This window comes from Carex rostrata, chromosome 14, assembly GCF_964058835.1.
Source record: "Carex rostrata chromosome 14, lpCarRost1.2, whole genome shotgun sequence".
Lineage (NCBI taxonomy): Eukaryota > Viridiplantae > Streptophyta > Magnoliopsida > Poales > Cyperaceae > Carex > Carex rostrata.
In genome coordinates this window covers 2,630,319-2,647,578 of record NC_135931.1, presented here as the reverse complement: position 1 = coordinate 2,647,578, position 17,260 = coordinate 2,630,319, and the positions used below count along the sequence as shown (strand labels likewise).

General features: G+C 34.3%; 1 protein-coding gene across 1 annotated transcript; it reads right to left on the bottom strand.

The window, feature by feature from the left end:
• Nucleotides 1-769: 769 nt before the first annotated feature.
• Nucleotides 770-4,197, bottom strand: LOC144565230 (growth-regulating factor 6-like). The gene is made up of 4 exons (XM_078314928.1): nt 3,794-4,197; nt 2,903-3,118; nt 1,856-2,210; nt 770-1,505 (listed from the first exon to the last, which is right to left on the bottom strand). Exons 1-4 carry the CDS (start codon nt 4,077-4,079, stop codon nt 968-970), a joined length of 1,395 nt encoding a protein of 464 aa, XP_078171054.1. The 5' UTR covers nt 4,080-4,197; the 3' UTR covers nt 770-967.
• Nucleotides 4,198-17,260: the final 13,063 nt, after the last annotated feature.

Below are 17,260 nucleotides of genomic sequence, written 5' to 3'. Positions count from 1 at the left end.
TCTCAGCATCTCCACAACTAAACACATCATCATTTGACAAAAATGATTCTCCTTATCCATTTTACTGGACAGGATTCATCTGCATTGCCAGCACAAGGTCCCAGTTCTGGTTTTTGTATCTCATCAAATTTATGTGGCTGTCTTGTGACCTGAAGTGCCAACCCCAAGACCAAGAAGTTTGTTTGGAGAAACACATATCTCAGCTCTCAATGCCAGGTTTGTGTAGGGAACACAGATGCACTCTGATAGGAAATAAGAAGAGTAAGGGGAAATGATGGAGAAGAAATCAGTGAAGGGGCAGGACTCTGGACAGGAGGGCAGGGTAGCTATAATTAAAACAACAAATAATCTAAAGATTTAAGTTTATTGGACCATTGAGATCAGAGAAACCTTGGTCCCTACTTTTCTGGGGGAATAACAGTGGGTATGAGGAACTAAATCTCCTCCCTCTAAAGTCACTAACACGTGAGTTCATGATAGATTTTGAGACAAAACTATATTCAATATTTAAATGTCAAAATTCACATCGGACTCATATGTTAGTGGCTTTAGGGGCCGGAATATCCTGTCCACAGGAGGAGGACAGCTGATCCGGTTCCTAGGTATGATAATATGAACACAAATTCTGATATGGGGAGTAGGAAGTTTGGACATAGGAATAGGAACCTGATGCTGACAATGTGAAACTATAAAAAGAAAAAAAAAAAAGTAAATGACCAGTAGAGAATGAATATGTTACACTTCGCAAAATCATCTGCGGTAACGATTGTTTTCCAAGGAAATTATATTTTGCTCAATAAAACATACAATCCAAAACGCATTAGTTAGTCTAATAAAACATAACGATACATCAGACCTGACAGTCCAGCTAAAAAAACGAACAAATAAAGAAACACATAGCACCAAACCCTTCATAACATCTAAACTTACAAACCAAATCAAACCCTAAAAAGAACAAAAAAAAGGTTTAAACATAAGAGATTTTACTCAAGTGGTTAACAAGTATTGAACCGAGATCTTCATGTGATTTATAACTCTCAGGTCTTGGGCTACTACCTGCACTACTTGACAAAGATCCAAAGGAGGATTTCTGCAACACGCCAGTAGGTGATGAAACATGTCTTGGGCTCAAATCCAAATCCCATGTGTCCGTTAAGAGGTTCAATCCCTTGCTTTGATCTTTTGTTAAGCTGGTATTATGGGTCCCACAATTTTTGTTTAAGACTTCACCCAGAGGTCCCCCCATGGAAGGGGTGGAAATCGAGAGCTGGGTTGTCTCTGACTGTGTTTCTTCTTGTAATTCAGGCCATGAATTGTATGATTGATATTGTTGATTTGGGTTAGTATTGGGCCAGGTGTCAATGAAGTCACGAAGGGTGTGGGACCCAAACTCTGATGCAGAGGAGTCAGTTTCTGGGAAGGTGTTGGGACTCCCCTGTTGCTTTGCGAAGGGAAGTAATGGAGTTAGTAAGGAGAGGCTCTCTTGTTCTCTATCAGCCAATGTTCTGTAAAACAATTATCAGTTAAAAATAGTTTCCCAAGTAATAACATGTAACAATTAAAATAGAAATTGCACAAGGTTATATTGCCTATGGAAGATGGTTATTTCATAAAACCTAATGTAAATATATTAACAATTTATCATGGTCAGGTATCTTTCAATCTTACGAGTTACGACTAAATTAACTACTCTGATGCTTCAGCGCCAGAAGAAGAAATTAGAAATTCTTAAACCACTCAGAACCACTTGACAATTTTACAAGTTTATTTTGAGTATTAAAGGCAAGACAAAAGCAATGCACCATTAATACTGGTCCATCTACACTCAGAATGGAGTTCAAATGTATGATTATACCTATCCAGCGGCGGATCTGAGCAAGAAGCGGAAAGATCTGTGCCAAGGTCATTGGTCTGGGGCTGCGTTGATGCTAATGTGGCAGCAGTAGCACTCACTGGTTTGGAGGCGTTAGTGGTGGTGTTCGATTTAGTAGAAGAGGAAAGGCGGTTGGAGTTAGTTTCCACATGCTTTCTTGAACGGTGGCGGCCACGGTTGATGTGCCGCTCACAGTATTTCTGGTCAGCTACTGCATCCCTTGAGCACCTCCATTTCTTGCCATCTGTCCTTCTGCACCTCCCTGGTTCTGGGTCGCCGGCCCCACCCGTCATTGTTAGAGCATATCCCATTGTGTATGGATGGCCTCCCCACCCCGCTAACCAAAGCAAAATCAAAAGATCGGTAAAGAATTGACAGAGTAAAAGCAGAAAAAAAAATCTACATTTGGATTGACAAACCTGTACCTACTTGGACCCATTATAAGGCTCAATTTGGTACCCGTCATAACCTTAACTGGTATCATTAGCAACTGTTAAAGGCTTAAGACCATTAGGCACTTCCCACAAAAGCAATATTCTAAATGTTACTTCAGACTCTAATTTTAAGTTTAAAAGTGAGGAGGGGTCCAATGCCGATGTCATCTGTGTCAAACAGTGCCAACTTTGTACTCTTAAATTTACAAATTCAAACTGCGAGATGTGTTTTATATTATATTATTTCAATACATGCATAGAAAACATTGTAAAATTGTGATATTTTAAAGCATCAATTTTGTTAGCTCTAGATGCACAGCAAAATATAGGTGCAATGCCGTAATTTTTTACGTATGCGGTACTAGTGTAACAAATCTATAATATTTAAAAAAAAATTGAGAGAATATAATATTTAAAATTGAAGTTCTGTTATTTGAACATCTAAAAATAGTGATTTAAGATTTTAAAGTTTATTGCCACGAATTTGGCACCAAAAATTTTGGCATTGGATCCCTAAAAAAATGTACTGACACATATAATTATTATTATTTCTTTCGGTGTTGTTGGTGGGGACTGGGGAGTAAAAAGAGCTTACAGGCAGAGGAACCAAAAAAGGCAGAAGAATAAGGAGGGGTAAAACCGGGAGAAGCGAGGCTTCGTCTTAAAGGGAGAAGAAGACTAGGAGGAATAGCCACATTTGCAGATAAGTATTTGTAAATTAAAGCTTGGTGTTCTAGCTCCATCCATTGGGAAGGTGTGAATGGTCCCTTCACTCTTCCCATTGCCCCTTGCATACTTGCATTTACAGCCCCTGAAAATATCACAAAATTATTACGCACACTTATTGGCACTGTAAGTCTGTAAATAATCTAGAAATATAAGAGAATAAATAAATAAATTAGTAATTTTGAAGAAGATCAAGAATAGCACAGTGTGTGATTTTTTAAGAGACATTTATTTTTTCTCACAGATCGGGCTTTTCCTTGTTGGATAAAGAGTACCAATAGCTTCTATTGCTTCTTTCCCATATTGCATTTTAAAAAAAAAAAATTTAAGGCATTTGTGCACGTCTTTTTTAAAACAAGTCACAACCGAAAAATATAAGAAGATAACGAACGAACCAAAAAAAAAAAAAAATGTTGCTTTCCTCTAGTGGATATGGCTTTAGGAAAGGGAAAAAGGAAAACGAATACTATGGATAGAAAATGGAGGGGAATAAACAAAAGTACCAAACAGTCAAAACGCTAAGCAATAAAACCTCTGATCCTAAAATAGCAGTTGGTTGAGAGAAAAAAATAATGGCAATAGTTTATAGTAAGAAGACAGAAAGCATTTGCCATTTGCTACCATCAGAATTTATAATCTTACTTGAGCTGGTTACAAACCAAATAAAAAGGTTTTTCCTAAAGATAGAAGCTTTTGTATTCCCGGGAAAAAAAAATCTCAAATCACACTTCTAATCTAATACAAAGAGCTTTGTTAGTACCTTCATTTCTTAAATACGACTGATTTGAAAGGTTATAGTAGTTGGAATGCAGAGAACCATCAGCGTTTGGCGAGGAAAAGCTCAGCATCTGCCCCTCTCCGTTCCGAAAAAACGAGCTTGTCGCCATCGAATCGTCCCTGGAAACCTTGACGAACCGCCATTCACGCGCCTCCTCTGTTTCTATGCCACTGAACCTGTCGCGCTTGAAGGAGCCAGATCCAAAGAGGATTGTTTCCCTGGGATTGAGTTCTGCTGTCTCTGAAGGTGAAACTAATGCACCTTCCATGGGAAGGGAGGGAACTCTAGAGAGAGAATGGAGGTTTAGTGGAGTGTGCTGGGCTCATGAGAGAGAAAGGAGAAGTGAGAAAAGGTGAGGGAGAAGAGAGAGAGAGAGGGGGGCAGTGATTTTATGAGTTATATTTAACTTTCGAGTGAGGATGAGGACGTTCCTATGTGTGCGTATCCTCTGAGATATCTCATATTTTGAGTGACCGACGTGTCCGGTGCCTATTCGGGGGTGATGTAGGGGACCAGTATTATTTGAGCTTTGAGATTCGCGTAGAACGTATTGCAACAGTTGAGATTTTCCAAAATGTCACGCAAAATATGAGATATCTCAGAGGATGCTAATTCCGTTCGTATCCTCTCCAGTTGCTTCTTTTGTCCTAACGCAATTGAATATTTTCAACAATCTTAAACGTTTGTTGCGTATCGGACGGTTCATATTTTCTTAAGAGAAAAATGCCGCAACTTTCTACCTTGAATCTGAGTCGTCTGATCTGAAATGGACGTCGCAAGTAACAATAGAAAATTTAATTGTAAGATCTACAAGTGAGGAGGATCCGAACCTAGAGCAAGAGTGGGATATTGAGCTCAGTAAAACCAGGCTGGTTCATTTTGGGGAATTGGGGTCTGAGTCTGAATTAATACGAGAGAGAGTAGAGCACTGTTCGGACTTGGCGACTCGAAATAATAGTGTCCGAATCCGTGCACCGAAACCGGAGCTTTGGATCCACACGGGTTTGTTGGGATGCTTTGGTTCCGACTTGAAATGGACCGGGTCCATGAAAGGTTAAAAATCAATGAAGAGGGACTTGCCGCAATTGTGCTACACTAACCTGGACAGATGCTGGGGAAATGTAAGCGTAATTTTGCGAAACAACTGGAGAAGTCCTCAGACGCAGAGATTGCGACGATCTCAATGGGAAGTACTGTCCTTGTTTGTAGGCTATTTCTTATCTTTTTAATTTTTACCAAAACAAAAATTCAATTACTTTTTGGTACTTTTCTTTGGGGTAAATATTTTAACAGAACAGTTTTGACTTCATGCAGCGCACGTCCTATAGAATAAAAAGAGCGTGCATGTGGTTCGTGCGCTGCATGAAGTAAAAGCTGCCCTGTTATAATATTTACCCTTTTCTTTGCCCTCTCTAATAAATGTGGTAGGGATAGGGCTGCACAAAAAATTCGTAGTTCGTGATTCGATTCGAGTTTGATTCGAAAAAGTTCGTAAAAAATTAAATTCAAAATAGTTTCATAATTAATTCAAACCAAATTTAAACTGGACCTGGTTCGTTCAAAATAGGTTCGCAAACTATTATAGTTCGAAATTCAAAGTAACGTAAACTGTTGATTTCTGTTGATGACTTAAAAGTTAAAACATAAGGCCGCACAGCCATAAGTTGTAACTCGTAAGTCGTAACCCTCGCTCTCAGTTCTAAAATCCTAGACGACTTTCACCTCTCACTTTCAGCTACTACGATCATTCTTCCTTGTCGTAAAAAAATTCGTAAAAGATTTGAAATTGAGTTCGTAAAAAATTCGATTCGAAATTAATTCAAATCAAACTCAAAATAGGATAAGTTCGATTCGGTTCGATTCATTTGCAGCCCTAGGTAGGGAAATTTGAAGTGATATTAATTAGTTGGGAGCATTTTTCTTTTTCTTTTTTAGTATTAAATGCACACTCTACAACATCCACCAAACTAAGCTCTCAATGTAAATCTCCACTGTTGAAGATTGTGTCAACATCATTAGATCATAATTGCATTTGCATAGTTTCAGAATTTACTTGCACTACTAGTATATATTTTTGAAAAAGGAGTGACACATTATTTGAACATGTTGCGTAAAGAATTCACATTTACTTTTTTTTCCTATTCCTTGTTTGGCAGCTGAGGAATTTTCATGTCGTTTATCCGTACCGGCCGGTAAATAAAATGAATGCACGACTTCTGTAATTAATTTTGCAGAAAACAGTAGAGAATGTTTCTAATATTGTTCCAATATATTTTTTGTTGCATTAAGACTAATTTTGTCAACAAATAATTTTAGGTGTAATAAATCAAGAGGTGCATGAAAAACAATTGAATTAATGGTGTTAGAACAGGCTACCGATTGACAAATCAAGACTATTAAACAACAAGAATATCCGACTTGTATTAAAATCCACAGCTTGTTTACCCTCTAATTAAACCAAAGTAATGCAAATGGAAATAAAGGAAAATGAGATAGCCATTAAATTCTTCAAAAGTATTCAACTCAATTTTTTTCCTTTTTCTTTTAAAATTAGTGACTTTAAGTGTCAATTAACATTTCATTGATAAGAAAAACAAACTTATAACAAGTCAAATAACTCTGTAATACAAAATTTATTTTTTTATTCTCACAAAATTCTTCAAATTACTCAAAATAACTCTAATCTTCTAATCTCACTTATATACACTTGTAATTACTCTATTATCTTAAACCCTATTGCTCTCTACGGTCGAATCTAATTTTTGACTGCTGTCGCATTCCAACGTCCGAATCTACTCACTCGCGCTCCGATCGAGATGACGTAGAGACTCAATACTCCGAGCTCCGATAATACTACACTCTCAGCTTTGTTTGGCTCCGGCCTCTCCTCCTCTCTCATTCTTCTCTCCTTTCTCTTGAATTTTTTTGTGAAATTTCCCTGCTAGTGATAATAATCCGGAATCAGATACGGGCAACAATGTCGTTTTTATGATCCAAAGCTACAAAAAAAAAAAAAAAAAAAAAGGTGCTTATTATACCCGGAAACAAAGCCCCTTACAGTCACTAGAAATGTGAAAAGATGCCTCACGTGCCGCATCACGGTGCACTTATTTTATTTGAATATTTATTTTATATTTCCTTGGGTCCAAGCTTTTTCGCTCCTGGCTTTTGTCTTTAAAGACCTTTTAGCATTTTCCTGGTCAAACGAATGCAAGATTCCAGTGTTGGATTTTGCTCAACGAAGGAAAAAAATAATAGAGATGATGTGAGTGTGTGACAGTGTGTATTTGGGCAAGTGGGCAGCTAGCGCTATTGAATGATGCTTCCTTCTTCTCCTTTATTCATTCAAATAATGCAAAACTTTGCTTGACATCCATGGTTCATCATTCCATCATGGATCCTTTCTTCAAAGCCCCCTCTTTTTTCTTGGATCCCTTTTTGTCTCCTCTCCCCTCTCTTATTTCAAAAAGGACAAAACAAAAAACAAAAAAAAAACCCAAAACTTCTTTCTCCCCTTAACTAATCTTTTGATACTTTTTTTGATACTTCGATTCCCGTAAGTGTGAGTTCTCGAGAATTAAACGGTAGATGAGGAATATCACCGACGGGTGGGACCCAGTGGTCGTAGGAACTCTCAGAAAGAGCCGCTAGATGAGACGAATCATATCCATAGTCATGACTCATGAGAGAGAGAGAGAGAGAAGGATGTCATCATCAATGATGTGTTTGATGGGGAATGCAACGACCAATGCGTGAGCGCGACTGGTCAATACTTTCTGGGCCCCACCTCTTTTTTTTTTTCTCATTACTCCATGACCCATTTTTAGCAAACAGGTTCTACGTATAAAAGTATCCGTACTGAAATTTACGTATCTTTGGCTGTATTCGCTGCTGCCTTTATTGATACCGCGACGATCAAAAGTTCAGAGCTAGGGGTGTTGAAACGGTCGGTTCGGTTCAAACCGAATTACAAAGATCAAATTAAATATATTTTTTTTGTTTTTAAAAATAAAACCGAACCGAACCGATTAAATTTATCAATTGATTAAAAACTGAATTAAATTTCAGTTTATTCAGGTTCAAACCAAAGTATACTTATTGGTACCATTATTAACGGAAAAAATACATTGTCATACACTGTAATTGAAGTTCGGTTTAATTCGGTCCAGTTTGATTTAATGAAATTATTATAACACTAATAAATTAGAGTCGAACTAATATAAACTGGTCAGTTCAATTTAGTCAGTTTTGAAAAAATCTAAACCGAACCGATCCATTTAAACCAAAATTATTCAAAATTCCAACCAAACTGATCCATTTAAACCAAAAGACCAATTTATTTAAATCAAAATTTACCGATTTAATTAAAAACCGAACAAACTGAACCGTTCGAACATGGTAGCTGTCCATATAGACCATAACAAGCATTTGCATAATTGTATGCCGATGACACTTAAAAAGGTTAAAAGACTTCGCAAGCTGCAAATACTATTTTTTATTTTTTTCTAATAACCGAATTGCATAAGAAAATAGTTCGTGTCATTTATATTTGATTATCACCTGCCTTGTTTAATATGACCAGTCCGAATTTTCTGACTGTCTAATTTGGTGATGTATATCGTAAATTCTTCAACAGAATATTCTATTTTTAAAAAGAATATCACTTATGGTTGATTTAGCAGGACCAAGGCCGGCATGAAGAAAATTCAGGATGTAAATATAATTTTATAATAATTAATTTGAAGACAATTTATTGTTTACAATCATTTTTTACTACGTATGTATCTGTGCAATAATATTTTTGTAAGCCTAAGAGTACGGTACCATACATAACGCATATGTACTCTAAAGAGTTAGGCTGGGGTGCTATGGATAGCATAGTGACCTCTATGCTACGACTCAATATTCGAGTTTTCAAAATTCAAACGATCGATTCTAACCGTTCATCTTATTCTCCATATTAATATCTGCTGGAGACCAAATTTTACATTTTTCTGAATTTTTTTACTATTTATTAAGTATTTTGTGTGCTAGAGGGAGGCTTTTCTTTCTTCAGTGTAATTTCATGGGATGTTTTTTTTCCTTTTTTCAGTGTAATTTCATGGGATGAGAAACATGAACTTAGACTTCATTATTTTTTTCCCAATCTTCTCTCTCTTCTTCCACGTGGAGCTCATAATTTGAGTTATTTTCAATTTACATCTTTTTTAAGCTTAGATGGACTTACATGTGTGAAATACTATATATAAGGAGCTCTCTCCTTCTCTCATATCTACTTGTGGGACTAACAAAAGTTCAATCCGGACTTAATTTTATTTTGTATTCTATATAAAATTCAGTATAAAAATAATCAGTATAGCAATACATTATCTCCTGTAAAAAAATGTGATTTAAATATACTTGATGACATTTAACAATAATTAAAAGTTCTTTTCTGTATTCTAGATCACATTTAAATATACTTGATAGCATTTAAATAAATTCAGCAATATTCTAGATCACATTTTCTGAGAGTTTCTTTTGTTTCTTTCTAAATTTAACAATAATTAATAGTTAGTCCGATATTTAAATATACTTGATGATTAGAATGTTAGAAATTAGATTCAGATATATCTATTGATATATTATTATATGTACAGAACTTAGTAAAAGTAATTATACATAATTTAAATGTTTATTTTTCTGTGAGTGTTTGTAAAATTTTATTTTTTGTAAATGTTTTAATTACATATTTTAAATGTTTGTTTGTTTTCTAATTTTTGTAATTATATATTTTAAATGTTTGTTTGTTTGTTTATAAATGTTTATTTTTGTAAATGTTTTTAAAATATTAAAATTACAATATATTATTGGTCTAAATAAATAGATGGTGGCACGACAGTTTTTTTTATTGTAATTTTATATATAATTATTTTTTTATATTCAGCTAACTTTAACTTAATTGGTTAAAATCAATACAAATAGAATGCTATACTATTCAAAAACAATATTAAATAAAAAATCATTTATAACTAAACTAAACTAAAACAAATAAATATACATATTTTAAAATAAATAAAGATTTCCCACAATTAATCCCGTGATATAAACGAACACTCATTTTCTCATATTTTCATAATTAATCCCGTGCATTCCGTACCCGTGGGTTCCCACTTTTTCAAAAGTGAATTCCTATTCCCATTCCCATTCCGTAATCCCGTGACATCCGAACACGCCCTAAAGGTCAGAGTACAATTGCTCAATAACATTGATATCCACACTTAAGGGGTGTCAACGGGTACGGTAAGGGTTGGGTGGAAGCATTTTCATACCCGTATCCGTCACAAATTATTCTTACCCGTACCCTACCCTTACCCGTTACAAATTGTCTTACTCGTACCCTACCCTTACCCGTTGTAGTTGTCAGATAACGAAACGGTAGCGGATAAATAACGGTTAATACTTGTATAATAATAATTTTTATTATTTATTAAATAAAACACTAAGACACATTTATTTGTCACATATATAATCACATTATTAGTATGAAAATTAATTCCAACTAAATTGTTTTATTTATCAAAAGACAAATTCAAAAACAGAGGGTTCTTTACTTAAAAAAAAGCAGGCATGCAAATAAAAGTAAGATGATAAATTGTTCAAGTGCTTTAATGGCGAATTATGTTTAATACAATTACATAAATGATAAATTGTTCAAGTTAGAACATTTAATAAATTTAGTTTTCCAAGATCAAGAGTAGTTGCCAGTTGGACTGTTGGAGATGGATAATAATTCAATGCTCATTAAGATATATAATATATATAATTTTTTTTATGTAATTACCCGATCGGGTAACGGATACGAAATAGACTTTACCCGTACCCGTACCTTTACCCGTTTTGATAACGGAAAAAATATTAACCCGTACCCGATAAATTTACGGAAAAAAAATCTTATTCATATCCGTCTTATCGAATATGATATAGGTCGAGTAAACGGATAAAAGGGTGTCATTGACACCCCTATCCACACTAATACTTTTGTCGATAATAACCATATTTCAAAAATAACTACCCATAATCTTATTGTCGACAATAATTAATTTTTCACGGACGCCTTTAAAATATTTTTTGTTCTTTAACCTTCCATCGACCTAGCTCCACCTTAGATTGTGATTAAGTTTATATGAAATAGTTAAAGAATTGTCACTCAATTATAAGTAAATAACTTGACATTTTAACAGTATTTTATTAAATGCATGTAAAATAATATGCTATTGATCGAATATGTAAAAGTTTATATACATTGCAAGTGTTATTAATATTGTAAATCGTTAATTATGAGGTTATTAAACATAACACTATTTTTTCAGTAAATATTGAAAGTCAAGTCATCCAACTCATTAAAATCCTTAAAAAAATTCTCTATTCGGATTTCAAGGCTGTCAACTCCTACACAAAGGAGGGGCGGAACCAGGATTAATTCATTTGATAAATTTGAGGGTGCCACATGAACATTAATTCTTTGATGCACAGTAGCTCCAGTAAGCAAATCAGATTTTATGGGGGGTGCCTGGCCCCTTTTTGCACCCCTCTAGTTCCGCCCCTGACACAAAGAATATTATCTTTTTTACTATACTAAAGATTAAAGATTAGTTCTCTAATTAAACTCAAAGCTATTAGATGAAGAAATATGTATAAAATTTTATTATTATTTATCTATGTGATATACATGAGATATAGAATGGTGAATAGAGGAGAGTTCAGTTTACAATTATTAATTGTTTTGAGAATTTTGATGAAGAACTTTTTAAAAATCAAATAAATTGGAAAATTGGAAAATAAATTTATGAGTGTGTTATAGACATATAGTTTCATAACTAAATTTTATTCAATTTCAATATTACTTTGATGATGTATCTACTATTATATTTGGAACCGTTATATTATTAAAATTGTAAAATTGCAGAGACTTAGCACAATAACGAAAACTTTGTATCTCTCTAGTCTATACAGATTTACAGCTTAGTCGAGAATAACATAGAAAACAAAATACAAGAATGTATCGGAATATTTAATAAACTATATCACATTGCTTACGTCGGATTTCAAACTTTGATTATTTCTCGTGGGATGGCAACGAGTCGGCTCGGTCCGAGCTAGATCAAGTTCATGGCTCGCTCGTTTTAGCAATGAACTAGTCATGAACGAGCCAATATTTAGATTCAAGCTGAAAAAGTGGTTCGTGGCTCCCTTGTTTTCACGACGAGCGAGCCGAGATGGCTCGTGAAAGATCGTTGGTCAAAAACTCAAATATATTAGATATTGTATTGTAAAGTCAACTAATATAAATTATGTTTTTAACTAAAATACTAAATCTGCAAATTAATACAAACATAGTTGACAAAATATATTCATGCATACTAAATTCACACAAATTCATACCTGGACCGAGCTGTCTTCGCCAACTCGCGAGAGAGCTAGGTCACAACTCAAACTTATTAATTTTGAGTCGAGCTAGTGATGAGATGACTCATTAATAACTCGGTCCACTAACGAACGAGTTAAATGCGAGCCACAATAGATCTACGAGCTACGAGATTTTTTGCCATCGCTATTCGCTACTCGTGGTTTTCTCTAAATCATTAAATGAGTTCCAATACAATATTCCCCAAATTAACTATAGCCGTATATCAAGCTCTACGTAATATTTGTGACCGTGATAAATTCAATTCAATACGAACCCTGAATTAAACGATCTAAAGCTACCCGCAATGGACCAATGGTGCAGTAAAATTCGTAACGGATCCGGACCCAGAATAAATACAACCTGTTTCATAAATTCGCTTCCCGGTGGCCGACATAGATGAGGTGGGACCCAATCAAGCCGCATTGTAACTGCTCCCTTGGTCACGTCTCATTCGCCTCTGACACGTGTAATCCCACCTATGGATTAAAGTTTCTTATTTACTTCTAGGTTCTACCTCTTCGCATGAAATGACTACTTTGCCCATCAGCTATTCTAGCTCTTCTTCTACAAACAATTAACTAGAGTTACCTCGCCTAAGGGCTTTGCTAAACTTTGAACCTTCCTCGGAAAAATATAACCCAAAAAAAATGAAAAACACAATTCGAGAAGGAAACATTTATCGTTACTGTACGACAGCTATTTATCATTGTTACTGTCGGAATTTTTATTTATACCATGTTAAAAAAATTAATTTTTTTTTTAAAGTGAAATTATTAAAGTTTTAACCATCTTCAAAATAAATTTACCCTAGCCCGTGACAAGGCAACGCAATCAACCACTTGTCCTGCTCATAGGACCCACGATTAGTCAAAAGGAACCTACCAATTAATGATAGACCAAAAATGAAAATAAAATATCCCCGCTGAGTTAGTATTGGTAACAATCTCCAACATCTACTCCGGTATGGTTGTTTTCAGTTTTCGGTTCGATTTAATTCAGTGTCTTTTACGATAAAGTCTGTTAGCGGGATAAACTTTGTGCACAAAGGAAATAATCGGTAGGCTTCTATCATTTTCATCAAGTAAGGATGATCAAATTTGTATCTACATGATGCACATACATTTGTATGTTTTTAAGGCACTTATTATAAAACGTGTAATAACTACTTTGTAACTCTTCAAATAAATAAAATTATACTAAAAAAAAAACATGCACTCTTCTCTTTTGTTTTATTCTATGTTAATTGTCTTGTAACCTTTGCGTTGTAAGAATGCGGATGTGTTTCAGTGTTGTTATGAATTGCCTGTTTTTATGACTTAAAACTTTAGTTTAGTAATATTTGTTAGAGCCATGTATTTATTTATTTTTCAAACAAAAAAACAGTACGCAACAAATTTTAATGGCCAGACATGCCAGTGAGGTCGACTATTTACTGGGTCCGGATCGATCCTCTAAAATTCAAATTTTGAATCTAGATCTGGACCGTCCAGTTAAAATTTCGGCTAATTCGTTCCCACATAAAATTTACGGAACTCCTTTAATACTCACGTCAAGGCAGATCAAACGGTCTGAATCCAAACTCATAATTTGAATTACCTTAGATGATCCGAATTCTTGAGCACATGAGTAGGGGTGTTAACGGGTACAATAAAGATCGGATGAAAGCATTTTCATACATGCACCCCTTACAAATCGTCCCTATCCGTACTTTACTTTTATCCATTACAAATTACTTAAATAGTAGCAGATAAATAACGGATAATGTTAATATAATAATTATTTTTATTACATACTAAACAAAATATTAAACACACATAAATTTCACATGTTTTAAAGTCTAAACTCTATTGAATTTGCTATAATTTATTTGCATAATTGATTTAATGGTTAATTAAGTATAATATAATTATCAACAGTAGTTAGAAAATGAATATTCGTTGCTAATTAATTGAGGAGGGTTCTAGTGTCTCATGTCTTTCATACCTCATATTTTATATCTTTGTTTCCGAAGTCCAAACTCTCAATCCAAATCGCTCAATATAAAAATCATACTAAAATATGCTTGGAGATTAAATTTTATAATTTTTGAAAATTTTTAGCTATTTTTTAAGATGGGTAGAAAATCACTGCTTTTTGAACGGTCAAAAAACAGTGATTTTATATCTATCTTAAAAAACAATAAAAAAATTTCAAAAATTATAAAATTTCACCACCAAGCATATTCTAGCATGAATGTGATGTTGAGATGTTCGGATCGACAATTTAGACTTTAAAAATGAAGATATAAGGTATGAGGTATGAAAGGTTTGGATAACGATAAATAATCTCTACCTGTTTATAATTTCTTTTTACAATTACCTAATTAGATAGCAGATACGGAATAGGCTTTATTTGTATCCTTACTCATTTAGATAACGATGAATAATTTTTATCTGTATCCATTCTCGATATGTTTATAAAAAAAAATCTTATTCATACTCGTCTTATCGAATAAAGTAAAAGTGTAATTTACACTCCTACACATGAATCGATCTTTAAAAATATTATTTGGTTTATTGATCTTTGATCTGCCACACATCAACAATATTGTTGGTTCGATCTTTGATCGGTGGTGACCGTAAATTAAACGGTGATTTCATTAAACCGTAAATTAAGTCTTAAGGAGGCTTCTCCCCAAGTCTTAAGACATCTTATCTGATTTCCCGCTGCTGCTTAAGCACAGGATACGAAGAAATACATCGGTCAATGAAGCAATCACCGGTACGTAAGCTTTTTTTTTTTGATAACTGGGCAGTAGCTGCCGAGTGGACCCGGTACGTAAGCTGACTTGGGGTTTTTAGCTTTTTAGGGTGTGCGCTACTGAGCTAGTTCCTACGGCCTAGGTATGGCATCTATTATTTTCATTTAGAGATTTTTTTTATTCATAACAATTATAAAATTCAGATGCACGAAAATATATAGAATACTTCATTTTTATTAATATAGTAATATCGTCAGTACGGATCACGATTCAACTTTTTATGGATCGTGAACATTGATAACGATCTATATATATATATAGGATTTGACTAATATGCTATGGGTAGCCAAGAGGCCTCCCGTGCTACGGCTCAATATTCAACCTTTTAAAATCCTAACGGTCGATCCGAACCGTTCATCTTGTTCTCCATATTAATATGTGCTAGGAGACCAAATTTTACATTTTTTGGAAATTGTTTACTATTTTTTTAGATTTATTGAATATCATTGTTTTTTATGGTCCAGATTTGTCTGAAAAACAGCGATTTTCAATAAATCTAAAAAAATAGTAAAAAATTTCCAAAAAATATAAAATTTGGTCTCCAAGCACATATTAATATGGAGAACAAGATGAACGGTTCGGATTGACCGTTAGGATTTTGAAAAGTCGAATATTGAGCCGTAGCACGGGAGGCCTCTTAGCTACCCATAGCACCGTAGCCAAGTCATATATATATATATATATATTTATAAAACAGTTTAAAATTGCAGTCTAAGTTTTTTTTAAAAAAAAGATAGATCGTGATCCGTCCTGACGATCTTATTATATTGGTTGAAAACGAAATACTCTATCTGTTCCGTACATCTCTTTTTTATAATTACTATGAATAAAAAATTCCTCCATTTCCCTATAAACTTATAGTTGTAGTTCAAATATTAAAAGAATATAATTGCGTTATTTTTGTTTTTTTGATATACTAGGAATAATAGAACTAGTTAGATTTTCTAATTATGTCGATACGATGTATATTTTTTAACTTTCATCCATTGTTTATTTATTACCGTCAATGCTAAAAATTAGAAATATAAATAAATAAAGCTGCTGCTGAGTTTATAGAGAAGAATAAAGCATTAGGACCTGGGCTGCACAGTAGGAATAAGAATAGGAATAGGAATAAGAAATTTTTGAACTGAAATTTACTGTTCACGTGAAAAAAAAAAATTTAGTCTGAGTGAATTTTATTTTTCCCACGTGAACAGTATTTTGTGGGGAGCAGCCGAATAGCCCCTTACTGTGTAAATTGAACCGTGAGCTTGGTGCAATGACATAAGTTCTCTTCTTTCTTTCAAAAGAACACAAATTCAATTTTCAAGAATAATATCTAAAAGATTATGAGGTGTACCAGAATTCTTTAATATAAAAAAAATGTAAATTATATTTTTCTAATTTACACTGTAAATAACCAGTGCATCGATATGGAGTATATTTTTACTAAAACCGCAATTCACCAATCTTTCACTAGGGGTGCGTTTGGATGAAACAAAGAATACTCTGAATAACAGTTATTTCTGGGTTTGAAATAGCGAAATGGCAGCTAACCCGAGCTATTTCTTGTGTTGAGAATAATGTTTTTTTCACTCAAACGTGTTGTGTTAAGAATAGCTCGCTAGAAATAGCAGCTATTCCTGTGTCATTAAAATGTACCCCAGAAGAAAATTATATACACTTGAAAATAAAATAAGGTGGAATATAATTAATTGTACAAGTTGTATGTTAAGGGTCAGAAATGCATCCGACCAAAGGGTTCGTTGGAAGTGCAAACTTTGGACAATGGTTACTCGAAAGTTGAATGTCAAGTCCTCTTCTTGTTTCTTTCTCCATCTAATAGTACTGTTCATCATGGCCCCATTCCTTTGGCTTGCGGCTCAATGATTAACGAAACATCAAAAGGCGGTCTGGATCTACTGTTGGCATAGTATGAAATTTCTCGTGGTTGATCTCTGACTAATACCACCGACATTTGTGCTTTTTAAGCAGAGATCGAATCTTCTGCCTCTAGAGTCACTATTAGTGGACCACCAATTCAAAAATGAACAGTGACTGGCTGCCTTTAACAGTGACCGGTCCCAGTTGCAGCGATAGAGGGGGCAGGATTTTCCTGCACCCCGGGGGGCAGACAATTTGAGTTCTTTTAAGCACCCTGTGACGAGTTCAGATTTAGTGAAGTAACCCAATCTTTAAGCTTTAAATCTGGACTGTT

What these genes read in the sequence shown, in the direction of transcription:
- LOC144565230 (XM_078314928.1), bottom strand. Translation starts at nt 4,079, where the DNA reads ATGGAAGGTGCATTAGTTTCACCTTCAGAGACAGCAGAACTCAATCCC. An exon ending in GTCGTATTTAAGAAATGAAG is followed by an intron (nt 3,119 to 3,793) that starts GTACTAACAAAG and finishes TGATATTTTCAG; the next exon opens with GGGCTGTAAATGCAAGTATG. An exon ending in TCAGATCCGCCGCTGGATAG is followed by an intron (nt 1,506 to 1,855) that starts GTATAATCATAC and finishes ATTGTTTTACAG; the next exon opens with AACATTGGCTGATAGAGAAC.